The sequence below is a fragment of the Neoarius graeffei genome, chromosome 18 (assembly GCF_027579695.1).
Source record: "Neoarius graeffei isolate fNeoGra1 chromosome 18, fNeoGra1.pri, whole genome shotgun sequence".
In the NCBI taxonomy this organism is placed as follows: Eukaryota; Metazoa; Chordata; class Actinopteri; order Siluriformes; family Ariidae; genus Neoarius; species Neoarius graeffei.
This window is the reverse complement of record NC_083586.1, coordinates 65029717-65055372: the sequence shown is the minus strand read 5'-3', so window position 1 is coordinate 65055372 and position 25656 is coordinate 65029717. Positions and strand designations below refer to the sequence as shown.

The 25656-nt window shown below is 42.1% G+C and overlaps 2 protein-coding genes across 6 annotated transcripts in view; both read left to right on the top strand.

Annotated features, from left to right (window-relative positions):
* The window catches only part of LOC132866460 (B-cell receptor CD22-like), a 33485-nt gene extending 20338 nt beyond the window's left edge, over nt 1–13147 (top strand). For 3 of the 4 annotated variants that reach the window (XM_060899240.1, XM_060899242.1, XM_060899241.1), the window contains exons 4-10: nt 678–995; nt 6928–7194; nt 7398–7646; nt 7759–7840; nt 7925–7967; nt 8078–8164; nt 12698–13147. In XM_060899240.1, the coding sequence (XP_060755223.1) occupies nt 678–995; nt 6928–7194; nt 7398–7646; nt 7759–7840; nt 7925–7967; nt 8078–8164; nt 12698–12811 (1160 nt within the window). In that variant the 3' untranslated portion in view covers nt 12812–13147. The remainder of the gene's footprint in view (nt 1–677; nt 996–6927; nt 7195–7397; nt 7647–7758; nt 7841–7924; nt 7968–8077; nt 8165–12697) is intronic. The other variant, XM_060899243.1, reaches the window with a different exon arrangement.
* A 3331-nt stretch (nt 13148–16478) lies between these two features.
* The window catches only part of LOC132866462 (B-cell receptor CD22-like), a 39883-nt gene continuing 30705 nt past the window's right edge, over nt 16479–25656 (top strand). For both annotated transcript variants that reach the window (XM_060899246.1, XM_060899244.1), the window contains exon 1: nt 16479–16521. The gene's annotated coding sequence lies outside the window, so the exon portion shown is untranslated. The remainder of the gene's footprint in view (nt 16522–25656) is intronic.

Sequence of the window (25656 nt, the reverse complement as noted above, 5' to 3'; positions counted from 1 at the left end):
TTGTAACTATTTAGCATGCTGAAGTCTCATTTGTTATCGGAATTAACCAGACAAATTGCTCCACCAATGAAGAACAGCCATGCACCTCCACCCACAGAATCGAGAAAGAGCTATCAATCTGTCAATCCTTTCTGTGTCCAGGCCGGAAGCCGCAGGCTCCACTCTTGGTGGTGCCCTTCTGTCAATGACTTTAAGTTTCAGTTTTGCAACCAGACTCCCCCGGAACCCAAAAATTCATGGTTTCCCGCACGCTGCCTGGCGGGTCATGGGAGTAACCCTGCCGGTTCGCAGGTCAGCATGGTTTATGGTCAGAACTACGATGGGATCTGATCGTCTTCAAACCTCTGACTTTCGTTCTTGATTAATGAAAACATTCTTGGCAAATGCTTTCACTTTCATCTCTCTTGTGCCAGTCTAAGAATTTCACCTCTAGCGGTGCAATACGAATGCCCCTGGCCGTCCCTCTTAATCATGGCCCAGGTTCTGAAAAACCCACAAAATCAACCCAGAACCCTATTCCATTATTCCTAGCTCAGGTATTCAGGCAGGTTGGGTGGCCCACTTTGAACACTCTAATTTTTCCAAAGTAAATGCTCTGGGCCCCTGTGATTTGTAGCTGGACTACTGTCAGAGCTGTGATAAATAATTTCACTCTTTCATATATATGTGTATTTCAGGGTCTGTGGCTCAGAACTGGAGTGTGTCTCACACACCAAGCAAATTGTGTGCTGTTCATCATTCCACTGTTGTGTTACCCTGCAAATACACCTACCCCACTGGTCAAACGGTCACCAGTTCCACATGGCACTATAGGACGTCAAAGGGCGCGGCGACTGAAAGACCTGTAGCGCATTCTCTAGCTGATGGGTTAAATTGCTCTCTCACACTGGACAGTGTAACTCAAGGTGATGCTGGTTTTTATCAGTTCAGCTTCAGGACCAGCGGCTCCACCCAGGATCTGACAAATGAAGATGGAGTTACACTGGAGATAACAGGTGAGGAGTGAATAGAGAGAAAGCCTTTGAAAAATGGACACTTTTCTTATAATGGGTGTGTTTGTTGCAGAAAATCCTCATGAAGCTGTCTTGCATTTTCTCCTGAATTATTGCCATGCTTATGATCAGTATTTTCTTCTGTTTGATTATATTCATCTTTTTTATGCTTCATTGGAGAGTTTTTATAAGCATCAGTGTTTCCTGTCGCAATTATAATCACAATGTATCTATGCTGATACTTCCAAGGAAATAAAGTGGTCTCCCTAAAAGGAAGTGTTTGTATAAATTGACCAAACTGACCTCTTGACTTCAAGTTTCTATGAAATAGTTTCATAGCTGGGACGGATATAAAAAGTGCTGAAACAATTGTTTTGATTTCAGAGGAACTTTAAGCAACAGAAAATTTAGCATAAAATATTTCCTAAAAGTATTGCAGCATAGCACTGTTGATTCTGGATGCTTATAAACTGATGATTAATTTTCTATAACAGCAGTTCTGACAGTAGTGCAGCAACAAATCAGATTTATTTTTATGCCTGCTCTATTTTTATAGAGCTGCGATAATGTAAGAGAGAATAGGAACCGATTACTCCCTCAGAAAATAAAGTACCTTTCGGGGTACAATGGTTTGTTACTGGATCAGGACCCTCTAAGTTATTTATTTGTGCCCTTTATATACTGCTTTGGACCGTATACAGTTCTGTGAAAAAGTATTTACCCCCTTCCTGATTTGTTCTATTTTTGTATATTTGTTATGCTTAAATGTTTCATGTCATCAAACTAATTTTAATATTAGACAAAGATAGCCCAAGTAAACACAAAATGCAGTTTTCAAATGATGATTTCATTTATTAAGGGGAAAAAAAAGTTACCCAACCCTACCTGGCCCTATGTTAAAAAGTAATTACCCCCACAACCAATCAAACAATTAACCAAACTTAATTGATAATTGGGTTCAATTTCACAAGCCACAACCAGGCATGATTACTGCCAGACCTGTTTGATCTAAATATCACATAAATAGAATCAGGCTGGGGCTGGAAGTCTGAAGTAGGCTCATACTGTAGATCTTAAAAAGATGCTGTGAAGTAAAGAGTTACAAGAACAGATGTGCAACAAAATCATTGAAATCTATCCATCTGGAAAGGGTTACAAAGGTATTGCTAAGGTTCTGGGACTCCAGCGAACGAGAGTGAGAGCCATTATCTACAAATGAAAAAAAAAAAAAAACAACTTGGAACAATGGCAAAGCTTGCCAGGAGTGGGATGGCCTTCCAATATTCAAACAAGAGCAATTCAATGACTGATCCAGGAGGTCACAAAAGAACCCTGACGAACATCTAAAGAACTGCAGGCCTCACTTGCTTCAGTTAAGGTCAGTGTTCATGATTCTACAATAAGGAAGGTGCTGGGCAAAAATGGCATCCATGGGAGAGTTGCAAGGCACAAACCAACCACTGCTGACCAAAAACAACACAAAGGCTCATCTCACATTTGCCAAAAAGCATCTTGATGACCCCCAAGACTTTTGGGATAATATTCTGTGGACTGATGAGTCAAAAATAGAACTTTTTGGAAGACACGGGTCCCGTTACATCTGGTGTAAGGTTAACACAGCATTCCAAAATAAGAACATCATACCAACAGTAAAAAACGGTGGTGGTAGTGCAATGGTCTGGGGCTGCTTTTCTGCTTCAGGACCTGCACAACTTGCTATAATTGATGGAACCATGAATTCTTCTCTCTACCAGAAAATCCTGATGGAGAATGTCCGCCCATCAGTTTGCAACCTAAAGCTCAAGTGCAGCTGGGTGCTGCAGCAGGACAATGATCTGAAGCACACAAGCAAGTCCACCTCTGAGTGGCTCAAAAGTAATAAAATTACAGTTTTGGAGTGGCCTAGTCAATGTCCTGAGTTGAATCCAATTGAGATGCTGTGGCAAAACCTTAAATGGGCAGTTCATGCTTGAAAGCCCTCCAATGTGGCTGAATTGAAACAATTCTGCAAAGAAGAGTGGGCAAAAATTCATCCACAACAATGTAAAAGACTCATTGCAAGTTATTGCAAGCATTTAATAGCAGTTGTTGCCACCAACCAGTTATTAGGTTTAAGGGGGGGAATTACTTTTTCACATGGGTGATACAGGTTTTGATTCACCCTTTTCTTTTAATAAATGAATGCCGGAAGGGCATCCGCCAACTGAAAAAAAAAATACAGCTCCAATCGATTCAAGCTATGAACCTCCAGATCAAAATGGCCCCTAGTCCCAGGCAGCCCTTAAATTGGCAAGGGGTGCTAAGAATCTCCCGGTTATCACATAAAGCTGGACAATTCAGAGTTTGTTCGAAAAATGTTGGTTCAGTGAAAAACAAAGGAAGAGAAGTAGCAGCAATTCTAGGAAGAAGAAAAGTAGATGTCTGTGCCATACAGGAAGTAAGATACAAGGACAGAGGAGCAAAGATATTTGGCACTGGAGAAGAGAAATATGGTGAAGCAGTAATAAGGGTGGTAAGAGAAGATTTGGGATTATGGCCAAGGAGGAATGGACAGAGAATGTTATTGAAATAGTAAGGACAGATGATAGAATTATGAAAATTGTCCTTCTATGTGGGAAGAAGATCCTCCACTTTATCTCGGTATATGCCTCTCAACAGGGCAGACCTGATGAGGAGAAAGAGGAATTTAGAGAAAAACTTCTTGGAAGGATAACAGAGATCCCAGCAAATGATTTAGTTATTGTAGCCAGGGATCTCAATTGTCATGCTGGTAGAGAGAGGGGTGGCTACGAGGAAGTTATAGGCAATTTTGGATTTGGCAAACGAAACCAAGAAGGGGACGATATGTTGGAACTCTGCCAACAAATAAACCTTCAAATAGTAAATACATGGTTCAAGAAGAAAGAGGAGCACCTAATAACATACAAAAGTGGCAAAAACTGTACTCGAATAGATTTTATTTTACTGAGGAGAGACCGTGAAATAAGAGCAAAGGACTGCAAAGTAATACCTGGGGAAGAATGTCTCACACAGCATAGAATTCTTTGTGCAGATGTTGTGTTAAAATATATGAGAAGGCCAAAGGCAGAGAGAAGAGAGAGGAAAATAAAAAGCTGGAAATTAAAGAATCCAGAAGTGAAAAAAGAGTACCAGAGAAAACTAGAGGAACTATTTAATTACCAAGAAGAAAGAAGGTGGGAGACTTTTAGTGACGCCTGCATAGAAGTGGCCAGACACGTTTGGAGGGAGACATCAGGAAGGAAACAGAAAGAAAGAGAAACATGGTGGTGGTGTGAAGAGGTTCAAGAGGCAATAGTAGAAAAGAAACGAGCTTTTAGAATATGGAAGAGACAAAGTACAGAAGATAGTAAGAGACTGTATAAGGAGAAAAAAGAGAATTGTGAAACAAGAAATTAGAAGAACAAAGATCAAGGCATGGCAAGAATGGTCAGAGGACATAGAATCAGCAGAAGGAAGGATGAAGATGAAAACAGATGAAAAGGGACTGCAAGGACATCAATGGAGCTATATATCTGAAGGATGAGAATGGTAATGTAGTAGTTAACAAGAAAGAAATAATGGGAGTATGGAGGAGGCTCTATGAAGGACTTCTGAATGAAGAAAATCAATATGAGATTGAGCAAGCAGATAAAGTAGAGGGACCAATTGATGAGATAATGCCAGCGGAGGTATGTAAAGCCCTCAGGAGCATGAAAAATGGAAGAGCAGCAGGACCAACAGAACTCGCTTGTGATCTTATAAAGGCTGCAGGAGTGATGAGAGTACAGGAGCTCACAAAGCTCTTCCAAAAGCTTTTACAAGGTGAGGAGGCACCAGAGGAATGGTGCAGCAGCTTTACCATACCGATTTTTAAGGGTAAAGGGGATGCTCTTTGCTGTAATAACTACAGAGGAGTTCGGCTTCTAGAAGATCTGATGAAGGTTTGGGAGAAGGTTCTCAAAAACAGATTGCCAGTTTGGATTCCAGGCTGGGAGATCAACAACCGATGCAAAATTTATCATTAGACAGTTAAAAGAAAAGTATCAAGAAAGAAAAAGAAAACTTCATCACATCTTCGTGGACCTTGAAAAAGCCTTTGACCGGGTGCCTAGAGATGTAATTGTCAGGGCTTTAAGAAAGCAACTTGTACTTGAGCATATGATACAGGCAATAATGGCTATCTATACAAACTCTAGGTTAAAGGTCAAGTCTAAGGCTGGAATCTCTGAGGAGTTTGATATCAGAGTGGGAGTCCACCAAGGCTCCCCTCTCTCTCCACTCCTCTTCATAATTGTCATGGAGGAAGTAACAAAGGAAGGATGCAGTGATGAATTCTGGGAACTCTTGTATGCCGACGATGTGGTGTTAACAGCAGAGACAGAAGAAGAAGTAATAAGAATGTTTAATAACTGGATAAGAAAGATGGAAAGGCGAGGTATGAAGGTAAACTTAGAAAAGACGAAGATGATGATATCGGGAAAGGAGGAGGTTGAGATCAGGGATCAAGGTAGATATCTATGCAGTGTTTGTAGAATGGGAGTAGGTGCCAAATCTATATTATGTATAGAATGCAGGAAGTGGTGCCACATGAGATGTTCTGGACTAAGGAGAGTAAATCAAGCAGGCAAAAACTTTGTCTGCTCTGCCTGTACAAGAAGAGGAGAAAGAAGAGAACAAGGTGCTGAGATAAGGAGACGTGACAGAATAAGGGTTGATGATGGTACTATTGAAGAAGTTGAAAGCTTCTGTTACCTAGGCAACACTATTGACTGCGGTCAAGGTGCAGAGAGAGCAGTTTGAACCAGAATGTCAGCTGCTTGGTCAAAATGGAGACAGATATCTAGTCTTTTGATAAATCAAGGAATTCCCCTAAAAAGTAGAGTACAAACATACTGTGCATGCATTAGTACTTGGATACGGAGCAGAAACATGACCGATGACGGGGAACCTTGAAAACATGGTGAAGAGATGTGATTGCCGGATGCTCCGATATATGGCAAATATAAATTGGGAAGAGGGAATATCAAGTGAGGAAGTGATAGAGAGATGTCAAGTGGAAAGCATATGGTATTTAATGAGAAGACAACGTTTGAGATGGTTCGGGCATATCAAAAGAAAAGAAGAGAGTAGTGTGGCACGGAGAGCAGCAGAAGCTGTAACTGATGGAAGACGCCCCTGAGGAAGGCCCCTGAAAACATGGAAGAAGTGTATAGAGGAAGATCTGAGTGAACTTAACCTCGAAGAAGAGATGGTCTACAACAGACTGAGATGGAGAACGCTCATAGCTCATCCAACCCCATGAAATATGGGAACAAAAGGATGTTAAATGAAGAAGAAGAAGAAGAAGAAGAAGAAGAAATGAAGCAATCATTTAAAAGCTGCATTTTGTGTTTACTTACATCGTCTTTATCTTATATTAGACTTAGTTGGATGACCTAAAACATTTAAATGTGACAAATAAGCAAAAATGGAAGAAATCAGCAAGGGGGCAAATCCTTTTTCACAGCACTCTATGTACCTTTTTGGCACTAAAAAGGGACACATAGTTCCCTTGAGGTCTAATAATGAGCTGCAGGGGTACATTAGCGTAGACTGTACCCTGGGGGACAGAAATTGACTCCTACTGTACCCCATTTCTAACAGTGTAGGAATATAACTATAAATGGATAAAAAGTATGACATGATTGTTGACAAGCTGCTGTGGTATAAAAGGAATAAAACACTTGAGGGTGTCGTGTTAGAGGACAATAATCAATTTTGGGGTGGTGAGAGTAATTCCTTTTGATCACACCATCCCATCACTCAGGATTTTACTGCAACAGTCACACACACACACAGCATGTTATTAGTTCCATTATCCATATGAACATTTATACCAGGTTAATATTCTTGAAACAAGCTACAGCCCTAATTAAAAGTGTACTCTTTAATGCAGAGCTCCAAGTGGACATCGAGCCAATGTTGGACATGGTGTTGGAGGGAGACTGGGTGACGTTGATCTGTGGCTCCTGCATTCCTTCCCTCACTGTTCCCATGTACACCTGGTACAAAGATGGGCATCTGTACAAGCAAAAGCGTGGAGACTACCAGCTGGAGCTAACAAACATGAATGTGAAGGATGAAGGCAGCTACCAGTGCTCCATCAGTGGGCATGAAGACCTGCGCTCCTCACCTGTGAACATCACTATGAAATGTAAGGCAGGTGAACAATATCATTCATCTACACACACTTAACGAATCTGTCTAAATCTATTGTGGCTAGATCTTTATCTCAGAAGTTATCTCAAAAGGTTCTGGATTTCTGGATTATCTGCTGTCTGCATAGATTTAGTTTTTAGTATTTTGTATAACCAGAGCAAAAGGTATTCTGTTTATAAAGGTCATATTTGTATTACAATATTTTAGATCCTCCAAAGAATGTCTCAGTGTCCATGAACTTCTCTGGTGAGATAGTGGAGGGAAGTTCTGTGACTCTGACCTGCAGCAGTGATGCGAACCCATCTGTGGAGATCTACACCTGGTTTAAGGAGAACGAATCCTCAGCTGTAGGATCTGGACAGAGTTACAGAGCTCTACAGAGTGGACAGTACTACTGTGAGGCTCAGAATAAACACGGCTCTGAGAGATCTGCTGCAGTGTCCGTCACTTTAAAAGGTGAGAGTGATGATTATTCGTTCCTGTTTGATCACTGCACCGTTATACATCATGCACTGTGGATCTCAGTTCTGCTCTGTGTGTGTGTGTGTGTGTGTGTGTGTGGTACCAGGTAACTCTGTAATTGTTTATGTGGCTGTTGGACTCGTATTTTTTGGCCTTGCTGCTCTTCTCTCTGCGCTCTTCTGGCTGAGGTGAGAATATTTGTGCTGATAAATTCATCACTAATTACTCTGAAGATGCTCACGATGGATAAATATTTAACTTTGTGTGAGCAGATGCAAGAGACAGAAGAAAAAGGCAGATGAAGGTGACGATCAGGTGAGATATTACAGAAATGTCCATCAGGTGGTTGCCTTGTTCATAATAAACTTTCACTGTAAAGGTCTTCAGCAGAACCTGCTCACGTTCTCCACCCCTCCTCTCTGCAGAACGCTGGGCCGAGTGCTAAAGACGACACGTACGCAGCTCTCAACCTTGCAGGACGGACATCTGATGATGTGTATCACACACTTGCAGTAAGTGAAAAATTTACTGAAAAATACAGTTCATCTTAATCTCTGCTTTAATTTCATTATTTATTTTTTAAATAAAGGATATATCCAAGATCACATTCATGTCACTGTATGTAAACTTCTGACAACAACTGTTATTTATATATATATATATATATATATATATATATTTTTTTTGTTTGTTTGTTTGTTTGTTTGTTTGTTTATTTGTTTTTGGGCGGCACGGTGGCATAGTGGTTAGCACTGTCGCCTCACAGCAAGAAGGTCCGGGTTTGAGCCCCGGGGCCGGCGAGGGCCTTTCTGTGCGGAGTTTGCATGTTCTCCCCGTGTCCGCGTGGGTTTCCTCCGGGTGCTCCGGTTTCCCCCACAGTCCAAAGACATGCAGGTTAGGTTAACTGGTGACTCTAAATTGACCGTAGGTGTGAATGTGAGTGTGAATGGTTGTCTGTGTCTATGTGTCGGCCCTGTGATGACCTGGCGACTTGTCCAGGGTGTACCCCGCCTTTCGCCCGTAGTCAGCTGGGATAGGCTCCAGCTCGCCTGCGACCCTGTAGAACAGGATAAAGCGGCTACAGATAATGAGATGAGATGAGATATTTGGTTTTTTTTACAGTTCTTGTCAGAAGTTTACATACAGTGATATGAATGTCATGGCAATATTTGGGCTTTCAATGATTTCTCTGAACTGTTCTGTTTCTGTGGCAGAATGATTATACAACATACATATTTAAAAAAGAAAAAACAACTAGAATTCGGTGCACAATTTTCTTTGGGTTTTCTGAAATCAACACAAGGTCAAAAGTATACATAAAGGGTAAAAATTTTACATACAGCACACCTAATATTTGGGTAAAATGTCTCTTCGCAAGATTCACCTTGACCAAATATTTTTGTTTACCATGAACAAGCTTCTGGCAGAATTCTGGTTGGATATTTCATGACTCTTCATGCTAGAATTGGTAGAGTTCATTTTTTTTTTCCTTTTTCTTGACATGGACTCAACTTATAAGCACGGTATATATTTTCAATAGGGTTGAAGTCAGGACTTGTTTTAAGCTTAATGTTAGCCTGCTTTATCCTCCACAACCAGCTCTGATGCGTGTTAGAGTTCATTGTCCTGTTGTAACTCCCAATCATGTTCACGTTTCCAATGGTTTGAGGTTATGCTGAAGAATTCTGAGGTCGTCCTCCTTCTTCATTATTCCATCCACTTTGCACAATGAACCAGTTCCACTGGCAGCAAAACAGCCCCAGAGCATGATGATCCTACCACCACCACCAGCTGGTACAGTGTTCCTCTGTACATGGCGGTCATTGTGGCCAAACAACTCAATCTTTGTCTCATCTGACCATACAACTTTCCTCCAGAAGGCTTTTTCTTTGTCTGTGTTGTCAGCTTCAAACATTAGTTAAGCTTAAAGTTGTCAATTTTGGAGCAGGGGGTTATTTTTTGGATAGCAGCCTCTTAGTCCATGGTGATGTGAAACTCACTGAACTGTAGACAGTGATCCATCAGCTTCCAGGTCATGGCAGGGCTGTGCCACGATGGTTCCTGACCATACAATCCAATTCCCTTTCAGCTGAGGGTGACAGTTTGGGTTTTCTTAAAGCAAAGTGGCTTGGCAAAGTGTCTACACCTTACAATAACTTACATACAATTGTTTGAACCTGTCTTGGGATCTGCAGTTGTTCAGAAATGGCTCCAAAAGACATTCTGGAGTTGTGTATATCTACGATCCTCTTTCTCAGATCTGCACTGAGCTCCTTGGACTTTCCCATTTTACTATGTGTTGGTCAATCCAATGAGTGCTATAAGCAAACCCTTTTTATGATGGCACAGAGAAGCTACCAGCTGTAGTCAATCATAATTACTAACAGGAAGTTAAGAGACCTCGGCCTTGGCAAGATACAAGACATTTTGGAAATTTCAGCACCTCTGAATTGATAATCTAAGTGATAGTATGTAAATTTCTGACCCTGTATGTATAATTTTGACCCTGTGTTGATTTCAGAAAACCCCAAATAAATTAAAACTTCTGCACTAAATTTTTTTTATTAAAGAAATATGTTGTATAATCATTTTGCCACAGAAAATTAAATATATATATATATATATATATATATATATATATATATATATATATATATATATAATTTTTCCCCAAAAAACTAATTCTTTGACAGTTAAATGGTGGGCTCATAATTTGAATGATTTTTTAAACCTTCTGAGCCCATCCCAAAGCCTACCTATCTTCACAAAGCTCCGCCCCCACGACCTACAGTGGCCGGGAGAGTAAAGTTCAGCGAAAGTTATCAAGTTGTACTACCATAAGAACGAGTACGATCATTAGGCCCTGCAGTAGAACTGTGGCACTCTCTCGATACAACAAGCAACTTTAATTCATTCTGTTTTACAGTTTACAACACAGTTCTGATACTGAATTAGCTGATAAAGCGAGAAGTTTCCTCTGAAGTTTTGTTCTTTATTCACCTGTCTGTTCCTTAGCCTCTAACTTCGCTCTTTGATTCGCATCTCCCCTCAGCAGGCACTGATTTCTTGTGTTTGACGATTAACGACATACTGAATTTATCCAAGTGACTTTATCGTCTTGTCACCATGTTAGCATTTTAGCATTTGCCCACTTGGGCCTTCAAGTAATTGAAAGTCCAGTTATAGTGTTAGAAACACATTAAATTCAGCTCATTATGATTAATGACATTAGATTTCCATATCCTGAGGGACATGTCACACAGGTACTTCACTTGTACCTTCACAGCAGCTAGAATCCGAGCTCTGTGTCTCCAGTGTGCTGAGTGGCTTATGCTAGCATTTAGCTTTTGTCCACTCGGTCATCCAGCCGTACAAATTATAGCACCAGAAATTAGAGAAATTTGGCTCGTACTGATTTATGGGGACGGTTGAGAGACTCCTCCTCCTGGAATCTTATGGCATCGAGGAAAATGACTGACACGAGGCCCATCCAAACCATTCCAGAGTGAAGTGGATTTTATAAATGTTTTTTTTTATAACATTTATAAACATTTTATAAATGTTTTTTTTTTTTTCAGACACGTCATGCATCATAAGGTCATGGCTTAAACCATTCTCTCTCTCTCTCTCTCTCTCTCTCTCTCTCTCTCTCTCACCCCATAGATTTTATAGCTTTTTTCTCATTTTTAAAATGTTTTTATTTATTTATTTATTATTTATTTACTTTTTTACTTTTTTTTTCAACAATTTCATGTGTTCCACAAGACTCCATATTAGGGTCACTGTGGGGAAATAATAATAATTAAAAATTATGGCGTGAGAGAGAGGGTAATATTCAGAGAAAAAAAAAAAAGTTCCAAGAATTTCTGAAATTAAAGCAATACATTTAACCTCCTAGGTCACATGCGTGGACAGCACTTTTTAGAAATTCGGAACAAGAATCCACATATGTGGACATACCTTTTCTCTAAAAGTACATCTTATCAAAAGATGATGCTTAGTTTTTATTCTAATCAGGTTCTAATAAGCCCAAATAGCAAAGAGAAATAAAAAATGCATGTAAAAAAAAACAGCTTGGGCCTTAGGAGGTTAAAAGAGAGAGAAAAAAAAAGTTGGATATTTTCTGAAAAGAAAAAAAAACAGTCACATGCTTCTGGCTTCCTGGCTGCAGTGCATTATGGGAAATGTAGTTGAAAATGTCTGAATACAGAGGAAACACTGCATTTCCTATAACTCTCAGCTCATCAGTTTCAAATTAACAGAGAAAATTATGCAAATGCAGGAAAGGAAAGGCTTGCAAAAAGCCAATAAGACACAGAATTATAAAAATAATATTTTGGAAGTCAGTGACAGTTCACAGAAACAATGGCAGTTTTGTGAATATTTTCATTTGTATTTTCAAAGGCATATATATATATATATATATATATATATATATACATAATCATATCATTATCTGTAGCCGCTTTATCCTGTTCTACAGGGTCGCAGGCGAGCTGGAGCCTATCCCAGCTGACTATGGGCGAAAGGCAGGGTACACCCTGGACAAGTCGCCAGGTCATCACAGGGCTGACACATAGACACAGACAACCATTCACACTCACATTCACACCTACGCTCAATTTAGAGTCACCAGTTAACCTAACCTGCATGTCTTTGGACTGTGGGGGAAACCGGAGCACCCGGAGGAAACCCACGCGGCCACGGGGAGAACATGCAAACTCCGCACAGAAAGGCCCTCGCCGGCCACGGGGCTCGAACCCAGACCTTCTTGCTGTGAGGCGACAGCGCTAACCACTACACCACCGTGCCGCCTATTATTATTATTATTTTATATTTTGAATTTTTATTTTAGACCTGGTCAAATCCAACATGGTCAATTTTTATTTATTTATTTATTTTTTTTTAAGACTTGGTCAATTTTTCTTTCCAACTAATTAATTAATTAATTTAAATTTTAGACTTGGTCAAATCCAACATGGTCAGTTTTTCTTTCCAAGTTTTTTTGTTTGTTTGTTTTTTAACGCCTTTCCTGTGTCACACAGATCGCCCATCTCAGTCCTCCTGCTGACACACACACCTCCTCTGACTATGAGAAGATCCCAGTGGGTTTTAGCCCTTTAAACTCGATCGCGATGATGGAGAAAAGAGTAATGTGATGTTTAAATTGGCCGTAACTGGAAAGCTCATGTGAAGATGTGAGTGTAACAGGTTTATCCTGCATGGTGTGAGATTTTGCTCTGAAAATGCAGGAAATGGACGAACCATCAGCTCAGCTCTTTCACTATTAACCGCACCTGCACTTAGCCTGGGTCAAAATATACATTTTACACAAATATAAACTTATTAATGCTGTCGATATTGTTGCTTTGTAAAGATTTAAATATCTGAAACCTGCCAATTGAAATAAGACACTTTTTAGTGAGAAATTAATAAATATGTCTATAAATGGATTTAATGGCCTTATATATGTGAATTGTTAATCACATAATGATAAATATTAGCAAACTTTTTTTTCTTATTCCAATCCATATCTTCATTTAATGAGATTTTATATATAGTCAAAAGTTTGTACACCCCTACTTGACCCATTCATAGGTTTTTCTGCATTTTCTCAATTTATTTTCTACACTTGAGAACAATACTGAAAACATCACAACTATTAAATAACATCTGGATCACGTACAGAATTATATGGTAAACAAAATAAGTGTTAAAAAACCCCAAATGTTTGATATTTTATTTTTGATCCTTCAGCATAGCCACCATTTCCCTTGATGACACTTTCCACACTATTGTCATTCTCTTAACCAGCTTCATGAGGGAGTCACCTGGAACGCTTTTCAATTAACAGATGTGTCTCATCAAAAGGTCATTAGTGGACTAGTTTCTTACCTTCTTAATGCATTTGAGATCAAACAGTAAATAGTAAATAATAAACATACAGTAAATAAACAGCCTTATTCAACACCACAACTGTAGTAATCCATTTTATGTCAAGAGCCGAACAACTGAGTAAAGAGAAACAACATCCATCATTACTGTAAGATATGAAGTGACTTTTAATTCATAAAAATAAAGAAAAACACTGAATTAGAAGGTGTGTTCAACTTTTCATTGGTGTGTGTGTGTGTGTCGTATAATGCAGTGCAGTTTTATGTTAGCTGCACCTGTTATACATGTGTAATAATAATAATAATAATAATAATAACTAGATAGAGACTGTGACTAAAGTCACAGTAATTTGTGCTAGCTGACCTTTGTCAATTGAAGGTCAAGGAAAAGTTGTGCCCTGCTTCCCTGAACAACAACAAAAAAAATAAAAATAAAATTAAAATTAAAAATTGAATAAATCATGAAAATTGCCAGAGTTATAAGTGATTGAAAAAGAAATCCTGTTTTTCATGGATCATTCCGGATCAGTGATCCAGATCAGCATCAAAAGTCACAGCAACTCAGTTCAGCCCAGAGGGATTCTTCCTGTGAAATATGGTGATGATTGGTTGAAGGGGAAAAGAGTGTCCTAAAAATGTTAGGATAATAATAATAATAATAATAATAATAATAATAATAATAATAATAATAATGAAATAAAGTAGAAAGATCCTGACTGAGAGTCACAATTTACTCTACAGCTGCTAGCGTAAATTAATAATAAATTCTTCAGAATCTTTGCTCACAATTAGCATCTGATTATAACAAGCACAACAGCTTGAAATACTGAACATGAAGCACGCTTAAATTACGATTCCACTCTTGTCCATGTGGAACAATGATCACTAATGTCTCTATACAAACGATGTTGGCTGTAATTTATACATTTAGAAGTTTAACTCACTGAAGTAACAAACAACACAACAGAAGACACACATTCACACACTTGTTCACACACAGGGGCACTGTAATGTAGCCCGTCAACCTACTGGCAGGTTTATAGGAGGTTGGAGGAAACCGGAGACCCCAGAGGAACCCACACAAATGCTGAGGAGAACACACCCAGAAACTCTGTACAAAGAGGAACAGGAGCTCAGGAGTGTGTGTGAGTTAAAATCAAGTGGTAACCTGAAAAGTGAAGCCAGTGCGGAAGCGCTAAAATCTGCAGTTCCTCAAATGGCCACTTGAGGTAGGGTCCAAAAGCAAGTCACTTCCCAAAGAGCCCCATGTTAATTGAAATGTTGACTTTACAGTGAAAACAAACATATACAGCCTGCGACAAAAAACAGTTTCAGTCTCTATAGCTAGTTTCCCCCTTCATGACAACTGTACAGGAGGTAAATTTTTATAGGATTCAACAGTTTATCTCATCATCTCTAGCCACTTTATCCTGTTCTACAGGGTCGCAGGCAAGCTGGAGCCTATCCCAGCTGACTACGGGTGAAAGGCGGGGTACACCCTGGACAAGTCGTCAGGTCATCACAGGGCTGACACATAGACACAGACAACCATTCACACTCACATTCACACCTACACTCAATTTAGAGTCATCAGTTAACCTAACCTGCATGTCTTTGGACTGTGGGGGAAACCGGAGCACCCGGACGAAACCCACAAGGAGAACATGCAAACTCCGCACAGAAAGGACCTCGCCGGCCACGGGGCTCGAACCCGGACCTTCTTGCTGTGAGGCAACAGCGCTAACCACTACACCACCGTGCTGCCCTGTTTAAATTATATTGAGCCATATATTTATACATAATTAGGGGTGGGGCCGATTTGAGTGACAGCTGGGTTTGTGTCATCTTGTTAGCCGCTAGCTGGTTTCATGAGAATCAAATTTACTGTCGAACATTAAACACCTTCTACAATGTCAGACTCATAATGAGTCATTTCTCTGAACATGGACACACAGTTCCACATTGTGATGTTCCCCACTTCCCATGTTCTCAAAGTCCCTAAAAGACCAAAATACACGCCAACATTTCCACCCACAGGCCAACTCAGAGCCACCCCCATGTCCATACATGGACACAAAGGGACATCCTCTCAGGCCTGTGATCTTCAGACAGACTTTACTGCTGTACCTTGATGTTGTTGCTGGAGCTTGAGTTGTCCATAAGAAGCCTCTTGTCATCAGGCACCGGCTGTGTCTCCTCCACCTCGTTAGTGTTCTCTTTCTGCTCTATGATCTCCTTATCTTCCTGTTTCTCATCCTCAGTCTCCTCAATCTGTTCCTTCTTCTCCACATCCTCCTCAGGCTCCTCCTTCTGCCTCTCTGCCTCCTCTATCTTTGCGTCTTCCAAATCCATAACGTCCCCTGAGGGAAGTACTCGAGGTGATGGTGGTGTTGATATTTTATTCTCCTGCTCCACAATCATCTTCTCCTTGTCATTCTCAACTTCCTCAATCTTCTTCTCTCCTTCCACACTCTGTTCCTTCTTCTCCATAACCTCCTCAGCCTCCTCCTTCTGTCTCTCTGCCTCCTTCGTCATTGTGTATTCCACATCCATACTTTCCCCCCAGATAAGGGCTTGAGGTGATGGTGGTGTAGATTTTTCATTCTTCTTCTCAACAATCTCCTTATATTTCTCTTTCTGGTGTAAATAATTTGCTTTTGCATCAAATGCCTATCACAGTTGAGGTGAAAACTCTCTGCTTCAGCGCTAGTCTCATCAGGTTAAATTTATATATCGTGACTATATATTAAGCGAACATCAAGAGTATTTTCTTTTAGATTCATTCAAATATGTGTATCTTTTATCTTTTCTGTGTATTTTTTTCTGTTCAGAAGAAGGGACTAATGCAGCAAAAAGAGGAAACCAAGTGGTGTGTTAATGCAAACATCTGCAACACGTCTTAACCACACCCTCATTTCCTCACACATTTCTTTATTCCTCGTTTGTTTGCTGGACATGAGGGTCGAGAACGCACAGTAAGAACACATTTATGTTTAATATGTTTTAATTGCTAAATTTCCTCATTATGTGTACATTTCCTGAACATAGAGAGGCTCAGTGTTGATTATTTTAATGCAGTTGTAGTTTGTGGTGTTAAATTTGGAACTACGTGACTTTTGGTAACTTTTGCTGATGACGTATCTGTGCTGGGAATGATGGATATTCAGCATAATACTGATTTCTGAGAGATTATGCTTGAGATAATTGTGGATTTTTATGGATTTTTATAACAATTTCAATCTGTGAATGTTAAAATATTTTTTATTGAATGTTTAAAATGGTAAAATGTTGCATTTCCCCCATATTTTTTCATGGTTCCTTATTTTCCTTGATGAATAATGATGGTTATAGTTAATAAAACAATATGCCATGAGCTAGAATGCTGTTATAGTGAATATCGGCGTGGCTGTGACCCAGCCGTAGGGACGAAGCAGCAGATAAACAGGAAATAAAAAATATAACAGATAGAAAGGATTGCTAGTGTGACGGATCTGTTACTAAGAAATTAATATCAAGTAACTAACATGTCAGACACAATCTGGCCAAATACTTTGGTTATTTTTGCTCCGTCAATGGAAATAGTTACCAAAGAAGCCACAGTAGCATGTTGCCATGGTGATGCACAGACCAACTGACAGGCCACAGCAACTGTTGTAACTGTTGCTTTTGTTTTTCCCCTGACAGTTTCTTCATAAGTCTTTAGTGATGTATTCTGTGTACCTGAAAATGTATGCAAGTCTGGTCTGTAGTTTGATTTGGTCTTGTGGCCCTTTATTACCTGTTGCCATGCACAGGTAATAAAGCTGCAAGTGGGGAGGGGGTTTGAAGGGTATGAGAAGGGTGCAACTGATGTCTGTGATAAACTGGGGGAGGGGGGGAGGTGTGCCAGTGGGGGAGTGATGGGGGCACTGGTTGGTCTGGGCTCTGGTGGGTGGGGGAGGGAGTGGATGCAGAACCCACCTGTTGAAAAACAGATTCATTTCATTTGCTCATTTCAGGACTCCAAATTCAGGGCCCCTCCCACTGTCTTTACTGTGGCCAGAGATGATTGTCAGGCCCCTCCCCACCTCTCATGTGCTATTCTGTTGCAGGTGCTCCTCTAGATTCCTCCTATAGCACTCCTTGCTCTTTCTTATCTCCCTTTTGAGATAAGAGCAAAGAACAGCAAAGAACAGCATGACTCGGCTTTGCAAAGAGCAAAGAACAGCACGACTCGGCTCGCTTCAGCCCTGCTTAGCCCCTAAAACTCGCACCGTTTTGGAGTGGGGCTGAAGCGAGCCAAAGCGAGCCGAGTGAGGCTGGGGGCGTGAGCAGACACTCCCCTGTGCATTGATTGGTGAGGAGGAGTGTCCTCACATGCCCACACACGCCCCGCAAGCACGCTGAGATCTGTAAACACCGTAAACCCGGAAGAAGAAGAATTACGAATTACGAGAATTTCTGAAGCCTTATGCGCCTCGCCTCATCTATACGCTCTTGCCAGTATCTGTTGGCGTTGTCAGTGACAACAAGCCACAGCACCAAGACCAGCAACACTAACGACTCCATGTTTATTGTTTACTATTCGGGTCGTGAGACTACCGCTTAAAAGCTCACTGATGTCACTGTTTGCGCTGCTTAACGACATCACGTGACGTCCACCCACTTTCGCTAACTCCACCCAATGTGTCCACCCACTTCCAGCCAGCACGGTTCAGCGCAGTTGTAGTCGAAATGCAACTCCAACAGCCCCACTCAGCTCGACTTAGCACGGCACGGCTCAGCCCGACTCAGCCACGTTGGTAGTGGAAAAGTGGCATAAGTCCAATGTCTTATAGAGATTTGCACCATCGTGTGACCCCATAGCAATGGTAACTTGGGCACCATGACCAGCGGCATGGTTAAAATGCTCCATTCAGCTGAATTAGTTGTTACTGATTGGTATGGGAAGGTTTTGCTGTGTTTTTGGATGTGCAAATTGTTTCAAACGAAACAAAGGCATCAGATTTCTTTTTATATTTACCAAAACTAATTCATCATCGGGGAAAAAATAGAAAAATTTCTCAACATAGAAGGGAAAAATGGGGGGAAAACATTCAGCGGGACTCGGTGTCAAACAGAGAAGTCAAAAACTCTATCGTACACTCACTTCATTTCCACAAAGGTAAGAATAAGAAAAAAATAATAATATCACAACTACAGCAAGATGCTCATTCTTATCTATTGAACATGAGCAACAACACAGCAGCTCTGCAGAGTCACTTTCACCGAGGTGCATTTACATTTGGGATCCTGTGGAGCATGTTGTGTGCTTGAGACCCAGTCATTATGGGAAACACCTGATGCTGATTTGAGTGCAATCAATGAAGTGAGCAAACCATCAGGTTTTTGACCTCTCCATTCCACACCCAGTCCTGATGAATGTTTTTTTTCCCTTCTACATTTAGAAATCTTTCAAGGTTTTCCCTGAATTACGTTTGGTAAATTAAAAAAATCTGATGTCTTTATTTCATTCAAAATGATTTGCATGTCCAAAAACTCAGCAAAACCTTCCCAGACTGATCAATAGCAACTAACTCAGCTGAATGAACACTATAAGTGTGCCCCCTGTCATGGCACCCTAGCTACCATTGTTATGGGGTCATGTGATGGTGCAAAGCCTCTATTGTCCCTGGTATAGCAGTCAACATACTGAGTGAAAGTGTGGAGAGTGGAGGAGAGGGTAGCATGATTAAAGCCCCCTGAGATTATGAGGAAAGTTGGTGGGTGTGATGTTTGCAGCTGTGATACAACAGTGCGTAAAAGCTCACAGGCTGCTGCAGCATCAGCTACCAGTGGGATGTACACCGTTATTGCAATAATATGTTTGAACTCCCTCAGCAGGTTAGCCGAATGCTAACAGCTAGCAGCTCAATGTCCCATGTGCAGTCTCATCTCATCTCATTATTTCTAGCCGCTTTATCCTTCTACAGGGTCGCAGGCAAGCTGGAGCCTATCCCAGCTGACTATGGGCGAAAGGCGGGGTACACCCTGGACAAGTCGCCAGGTCATCACAGGGCTGACACATAGACACAGACAACCATTCACACTCACATTCACACCTACGCTCAATTTAGAGTCACCAGTTAACCTAACCTGCATGTCTTTGGACTGTGGGGGAAACTGGAGCACCCGGAGGAAACCCACGCGGACACTGGGAGAACATGCAAACTCCACACAGAAAGGCCCTTGCCGGCCCCGGGGCTCGAACCCAGGACCTTCTTGCTGTGAGGCGACAGCGCTAACCACTACACCACCGTGCCGCCCCCCATGTGCAGTCCTGCTCTTTAACACTAATATGCCCGGAGTTACACCATCTCTCGTTCACAAACATCGTGACCCCCCCACCCTTCCTCTTACCAGTCTCATTCGCTCTCCTGTCCGTGAGTTGAAAACCATCCAGAGTGATAAGTGAAATCAGAGTGAGTTCATTCAGCCAGATCTCTGTGAGGTACATGATGCTGCTCTCCCGATCCTCCCTCTGCAGCCTGGTCAGCACTGTGAGCTCTTCCATCTTATTAAGGAGGGATCTTACATTCCCATAATAACAGACTGTATGGGTGGTTTATACTGTCTTTTCCTCTTGTGGCGCTTAACTCCAGCTCTGCATCCCCTTGTCCTCCTCCTTAGTTCCATGGGGATCTTGTGTCTCTCCTCGGGGAGTATCCTCATGCTGTGCAATGCCATCAGCTGATTGTGGGTGTAAACAATCGAGCTGTGACTGAGTGGTTATCTTAATATAGTGATAAAAAGTCCCAAAACAAGTAAAAATCATAAGAGTAGGCTCACCTAAAGTACATCCATAGTTGCGTGTGAATGAGTAAGATAAAATATTTAGAAAGGTAGAACTAAAGATGATAAAAAGATCCACAACAACAACAATCCTCGACATCGAAAGGAGTTAATTGAGGTGGCTCGGACACCTTGTTAGGATGCCCCCTGGACACCTCCCAGCAGAGGGTCTCTGGGCATGCCCCACCAGCAGGAGACCCCGGGGCAGACCCAGGACACGCTTGAGAGATTACATCTCTCGGCTGGCCTAGGAATGCCTCGGTAATCTCTCGGAAGAGCTGGTGGAGGCGGCTGGGGAGAGGGAAGTCTGGGCAGCTCTGCTTAGGCTGTGTAATGGAAACTTCTAATAAACACTTCAGAATGCTTAGCAGTTGTCTTTTCAGTTATTTATTATAATAGATCATATAAAACAGATATATAAAATGGGGCCCTGTGATGACCTGGTGACTTGTCCAGGGTGTACTCCGCCTTTCACCCGTAGTCAGCTGGGATAGGCTCCAGCTTGCCTGCGACCCTGTAGAAGGATAAAGCGGCTAGAGATAATGAGATGAGATGAGATATAAAATGGGAAAGGAAAGAGGAAGAAGAGAGAAGAAGAAGACACCACTTCAATGATGCTGAGAGTATGCGCACGCTGAGTTGTGTTTTAGTGGCTGTTATCTACCATATTATACTCTAAAGGCATTCGCATACTGCTTGCATCTTCACGTGATTGGCTCAAGATTTTCTATGAAGCTTTGTTAAAGCATGCACCTGGAATGCTCTGATATGTGCAGGCAGATGCATACTTAGGGAGAACTCAGGCACCCTGCTTATCACCACCAAGGCCACAGAAAGGCGATTACAACATGGGAAAAACAACTTTCTCAGTACACTAGGCCACTTGAGCTCAACACACAGAAACACAGAGAATAGGAAAGTTCAACCACTCAACTTCCCTCACATTTCCCCCCTTTTTATCCTACAGGATAATAATTGCTAAAGAAAGAAATGTACACAATTTCAGTGGTAAGAGTTCCCAGAGAAATTCGACTTAACACGTCATTGAGTGTACAGGGATAAGGCTGTTTTGTAAGACATAGATGTCTTAAGTTAATGCTAGCAAGCTATATACATAGATCAGGAAACAATAGAACAGAAAAACAACCACAAATGAGAGTGTTTTAAGCTGGGGCTAATTTCATATTAGCTGTGCTGATGTCGTCAAACGGTGGGTTGTAGTCTTCGTGTGGGTTTGGAGGCCAGTCAGGTAAGTCATCTGGGTCTATTTTCACCATCTGGTAACCAATATTTGTCAGCTGCCTCTGAAACACAGACATACAACATTGACAGAAAACAGGGAGCAAACATAGCATCACAATCACTAAACCTAGGACCGGTATGGTGGATAGAATCAGAGTCTTCCATCCACTAAACCAACTGTCTTTGACTCTGTGTCAGCCTGGGTTCCCTGTATCGACCACCACACGAATCCTCCCGTGAGCCCCAGCAGGATCAGGATGCTCAGGCCCACGACTGGACCTAGCTTATAATGATTTACCCCCTTCATTTTATGTTAACTATGTCTCCAAGTTAACCCTTGCCCTTCTTGATGTGTATTGGTGCTCAGAGGGCGGGCACGCCCTATCAGCCCTTGTCCCACCTCACTGGGACTTGGAGGAAACTCAAAACCCTAAGACTTATCTATTGGCTAGACACTGAAATACTCTTGCCTATTGAGGGTGCGTGTGTGATTGATGTGATACTCGCACTGTTCCATGTAGTGATGCCTTTCTTCCTCACGCACTTTACCAACATTCGGGTCACTTAGGCCTTCCTCTCCCTCCTGCTCAGCTGGTTCAGGAACCCTTCTGCAGTGGCTAGCGTGGATCCACATCACTCTGCCTGTGACCTTCATTGCCACTAGGGTTGTGAGCAGGACCTGGAATGGGCCATTCCACCGTGGCTTGTTCCACTTGGTTCGTCGGAAGTCCTTCACCACGATCCAATCCCCTGGTTGTAGATCATGCAGAGGTCCCTCAGAGGGCTTGGGAAGTGCTTCTTTTACCTGTTTGTGGATAGACTTCAAAGCAGAGGACAACATTGCACAGTAATTCAACATTGCATCATCACACAGTCTGATGTCCGGCAGTGTTCCTTGGGCTGGCCCTATCCCCGTGTTGGGTACTTGCCCAAACAGAATTTCAAATGGGCTTAATCCATGTTTAGGCCTAGTTTGCATCCTCATTTGTGTGAGTACTACAGGGAGGACCTTTGTCCATCCTAGCCCTGTTTCTGCACAAGCTTTGCTTAGTTTATTTTTAAGGGACTCATTTTCCCTCTCTACTGCTCCCACACTGGCAGGATGGTAGGCACAATGTTGTTTCAGGTCTATCCTTAGGAATGCTCGTATTTTCTTTAGGGCTGCATTAACAAAGGGTGTTCCATTGTCACTTGAGATTTTGCTAGGTATACCCCACCTAGGAATTATATCTCTCAGGAGTGCTTTGACTACCGCCTCTGAGTCTTGTTTAGCTGTGGGGAATACTTCAACCCATTTTGAAAACATGCCAACTATTACCAGGCAATAGCTTTTCCCTTCACTAGATGTCAGTTCAATGAAGTCCATTTGGAAATGATCAAATGGTTTGTCTGGTATTGGGTGTGCTGTTTGAGTTAGTTTGATACCTTGACCTGCATTATTTTGTGTGCATTTCAAGTATTGCTTGCAAAATTTTGCAGCATAATTTGAAAACCCCTTTGTGAACCATCTCTTTGTTACTTCTGCTACCATCCCCCCTTTTGACACATGGGTGAGCCCATGTGGCAAATTTTGCATAGAAAGGGAACATGCGTTTGGTAGACAGGGATGGCTCGAGGGACAAACCTAGACCAAGTTTGCAAAGATACAGCCTGTCTGTTTCCAGACTTGTCTCTCATCCTGAGTGTCAGTGCTCTGAAGGTCTGCTAGCTGTAAAAAGGAGGTAGAAACCAGAGGAAAAGCAAGGTTAGAGGGTGAACTGGAAGCTGAGGCTGTACACTTAGCTGCCGCGTCCACCCTGGCATTCCCTTGAGACACAAGATCAGTATTGTTAGTATGCACAGCACACTTGCACACAGCAATGGCTCTAGGGAGTAGAATAGCATCCAACAACTTGGAGACCAGTTTATGATGTTCAGTGGGAGATCCTGTGCTAGTGAGAAAATTTCTGTTTCCAAATGGTGCCAAAATCATGCACAACGCCAAATGCGTACCTACTGTCCGTAAAAATATTGACAGATTGCCCTGCCGCCAATTTGCATGCCTCAATGAGGGCACAGAGCTCTGCAGCCTGCGCCGACAGGTTCGAGGGCAGACGTGACACCTTGAGGACCTCGTGATCTGAGACTACAGCAAAACCTACTTTGTTCTTTCCCGTCTCTGGGTCTCTGGAGGCTGAACCATCCACATAGAGGATCATGTCTGGATTTTCCAAAGGGTCACTCTTTAAGTCTGCCCTGGGGGAACAAAAATCATTAGTGAGAGCAACACAGTCATGTGGTTCTCCATCGTCCTCTGTAGGGAGAAGAGACGCAGAATTCAGAACAGAACAATGTTTCACAATAATGTTAGGCATATCAAGTATGACAGTGTTATACTTCAACCATCTCTGTGCTGACAAATGTGATGTCTTTTTCTCCAACAGAAGCAGGGAGACAGCATGTGGGACCAAAAGGGTGAGGTTAGAATACCCCACAATATTTCTGGAGGCAGTTACCGCCTTTTCAGCTGCAGCAACTGCACACAGGCAAACAGGAAGTCCAGCCGCCACTGGATCCAGCCTGCTGGAGAAGTAGGCTACAGGTCTCAATCTATCCCCATGTTTCTGCAAAAGAACAGAGGTCACAAACCCTTTTTTTCATCTACAGTTTGAACAAATGGTTTATTGGGGTCACGCAATCCCAGAGTGGGTGTGGTCTGCAGAGCGCTCTTTAGGGATGTCAGGCGCGCGCGGAACAACCGCAGCATTGACTGCTTGCAGATCTTGGACAAACCTCCACTCATCGGGCTGGGATGGTTTTCTTGCCTTCTTAACTGGAAAAAAATAGGGGTGCGCACTGGAGAGTCCTGGCAAGGGACAATTACATCTGCCTTCAGCAACGAATCAAAGACCAGTCTTATACCTGCGATTGCTTCTGGTTTGAGTGGGTACTGGGTCTGTCTAGGCCTGAAATCTGATTTTGGGGTGATCACCACTGGTTCAGCATTCTTTACTAGGCCCACATCATGTTTACCCTTCGCCCAAACGGAATTTGGAACTTCCGCCAATTTGGGATGCACCTCTGCTGGAGTTATGCCTGTGGAAACAGAGACAAACAGGCCACTATGGCTGGGGTCCCCAGGATCCCGGTCATCAGTGGCTAATATTACGCTGCGCTTAACATACACACACATAGCATGACTTTGTTTGTAGACCCCAAGCTTTTGGCAAAACAACACACTAGGGTCCTCTGTTTGGGACCAATCATTGCCATTGGCTGCGCACTTTTTGACCCACTCCCCCACGTCTTTCCAATGGGCGGCTCATGGCTTTGCTAATGAGACATGGGGTATAGAATTAACGATGTCAAAGAAATCATACTGGCAGCAGTCGACTTCAGAGTCCTCTGACACGAGGCCGCGTATAACATGTTTGAGAACACTGCGATGAACATTGATGCAGCTGTTCGGACAACGAGTAAAATGGACCTGCACAGCACAATAATGTTTAGACCAATATGTAGTTTTGAGGGTCAATCTTTCACGTGCGTGGGGGTCTGCAAACCAAGTCTTTTCAAACTCTACATCTTGACCTTGGTGAACATGTGCTGTGCAATGTAAATCTTCCTCTTTCATATAATCTGTGTCAACTGATGAGGTGTTCAAGTGTGCGAGCTGTACAAGGTGTTTTGGAGTTTGTGTGAGTTGATCTGAGCAGAGCCACCAGACATACACATACAGGGGGCTTCCAAACCCATACTGCACACTGCACATTTCACTTACTTCAATAGTTAGTCCATCTGGAGTGGACGTGAGATTTACTCCTAATTTGCACATTAAATCGTGCGCTAACAAATTTACTGGACATGTATGTGAGATGAGGAATGAGTGGGACATAACTATTCCTCCCTCGCTTTCACACGGGAGGTTGACTGAGAAAGTTTTGGTTACAGGTCGTCCTGAGATGCCCATTGTCTGAATAGAATTTGAGCTGAGCGGTGGGTCTACTGGAAATACCCCATGTTGTATCACTGAATGTCCTGCTCCAGAATCTACTAAAAAGGTTAACACATGCCCACAC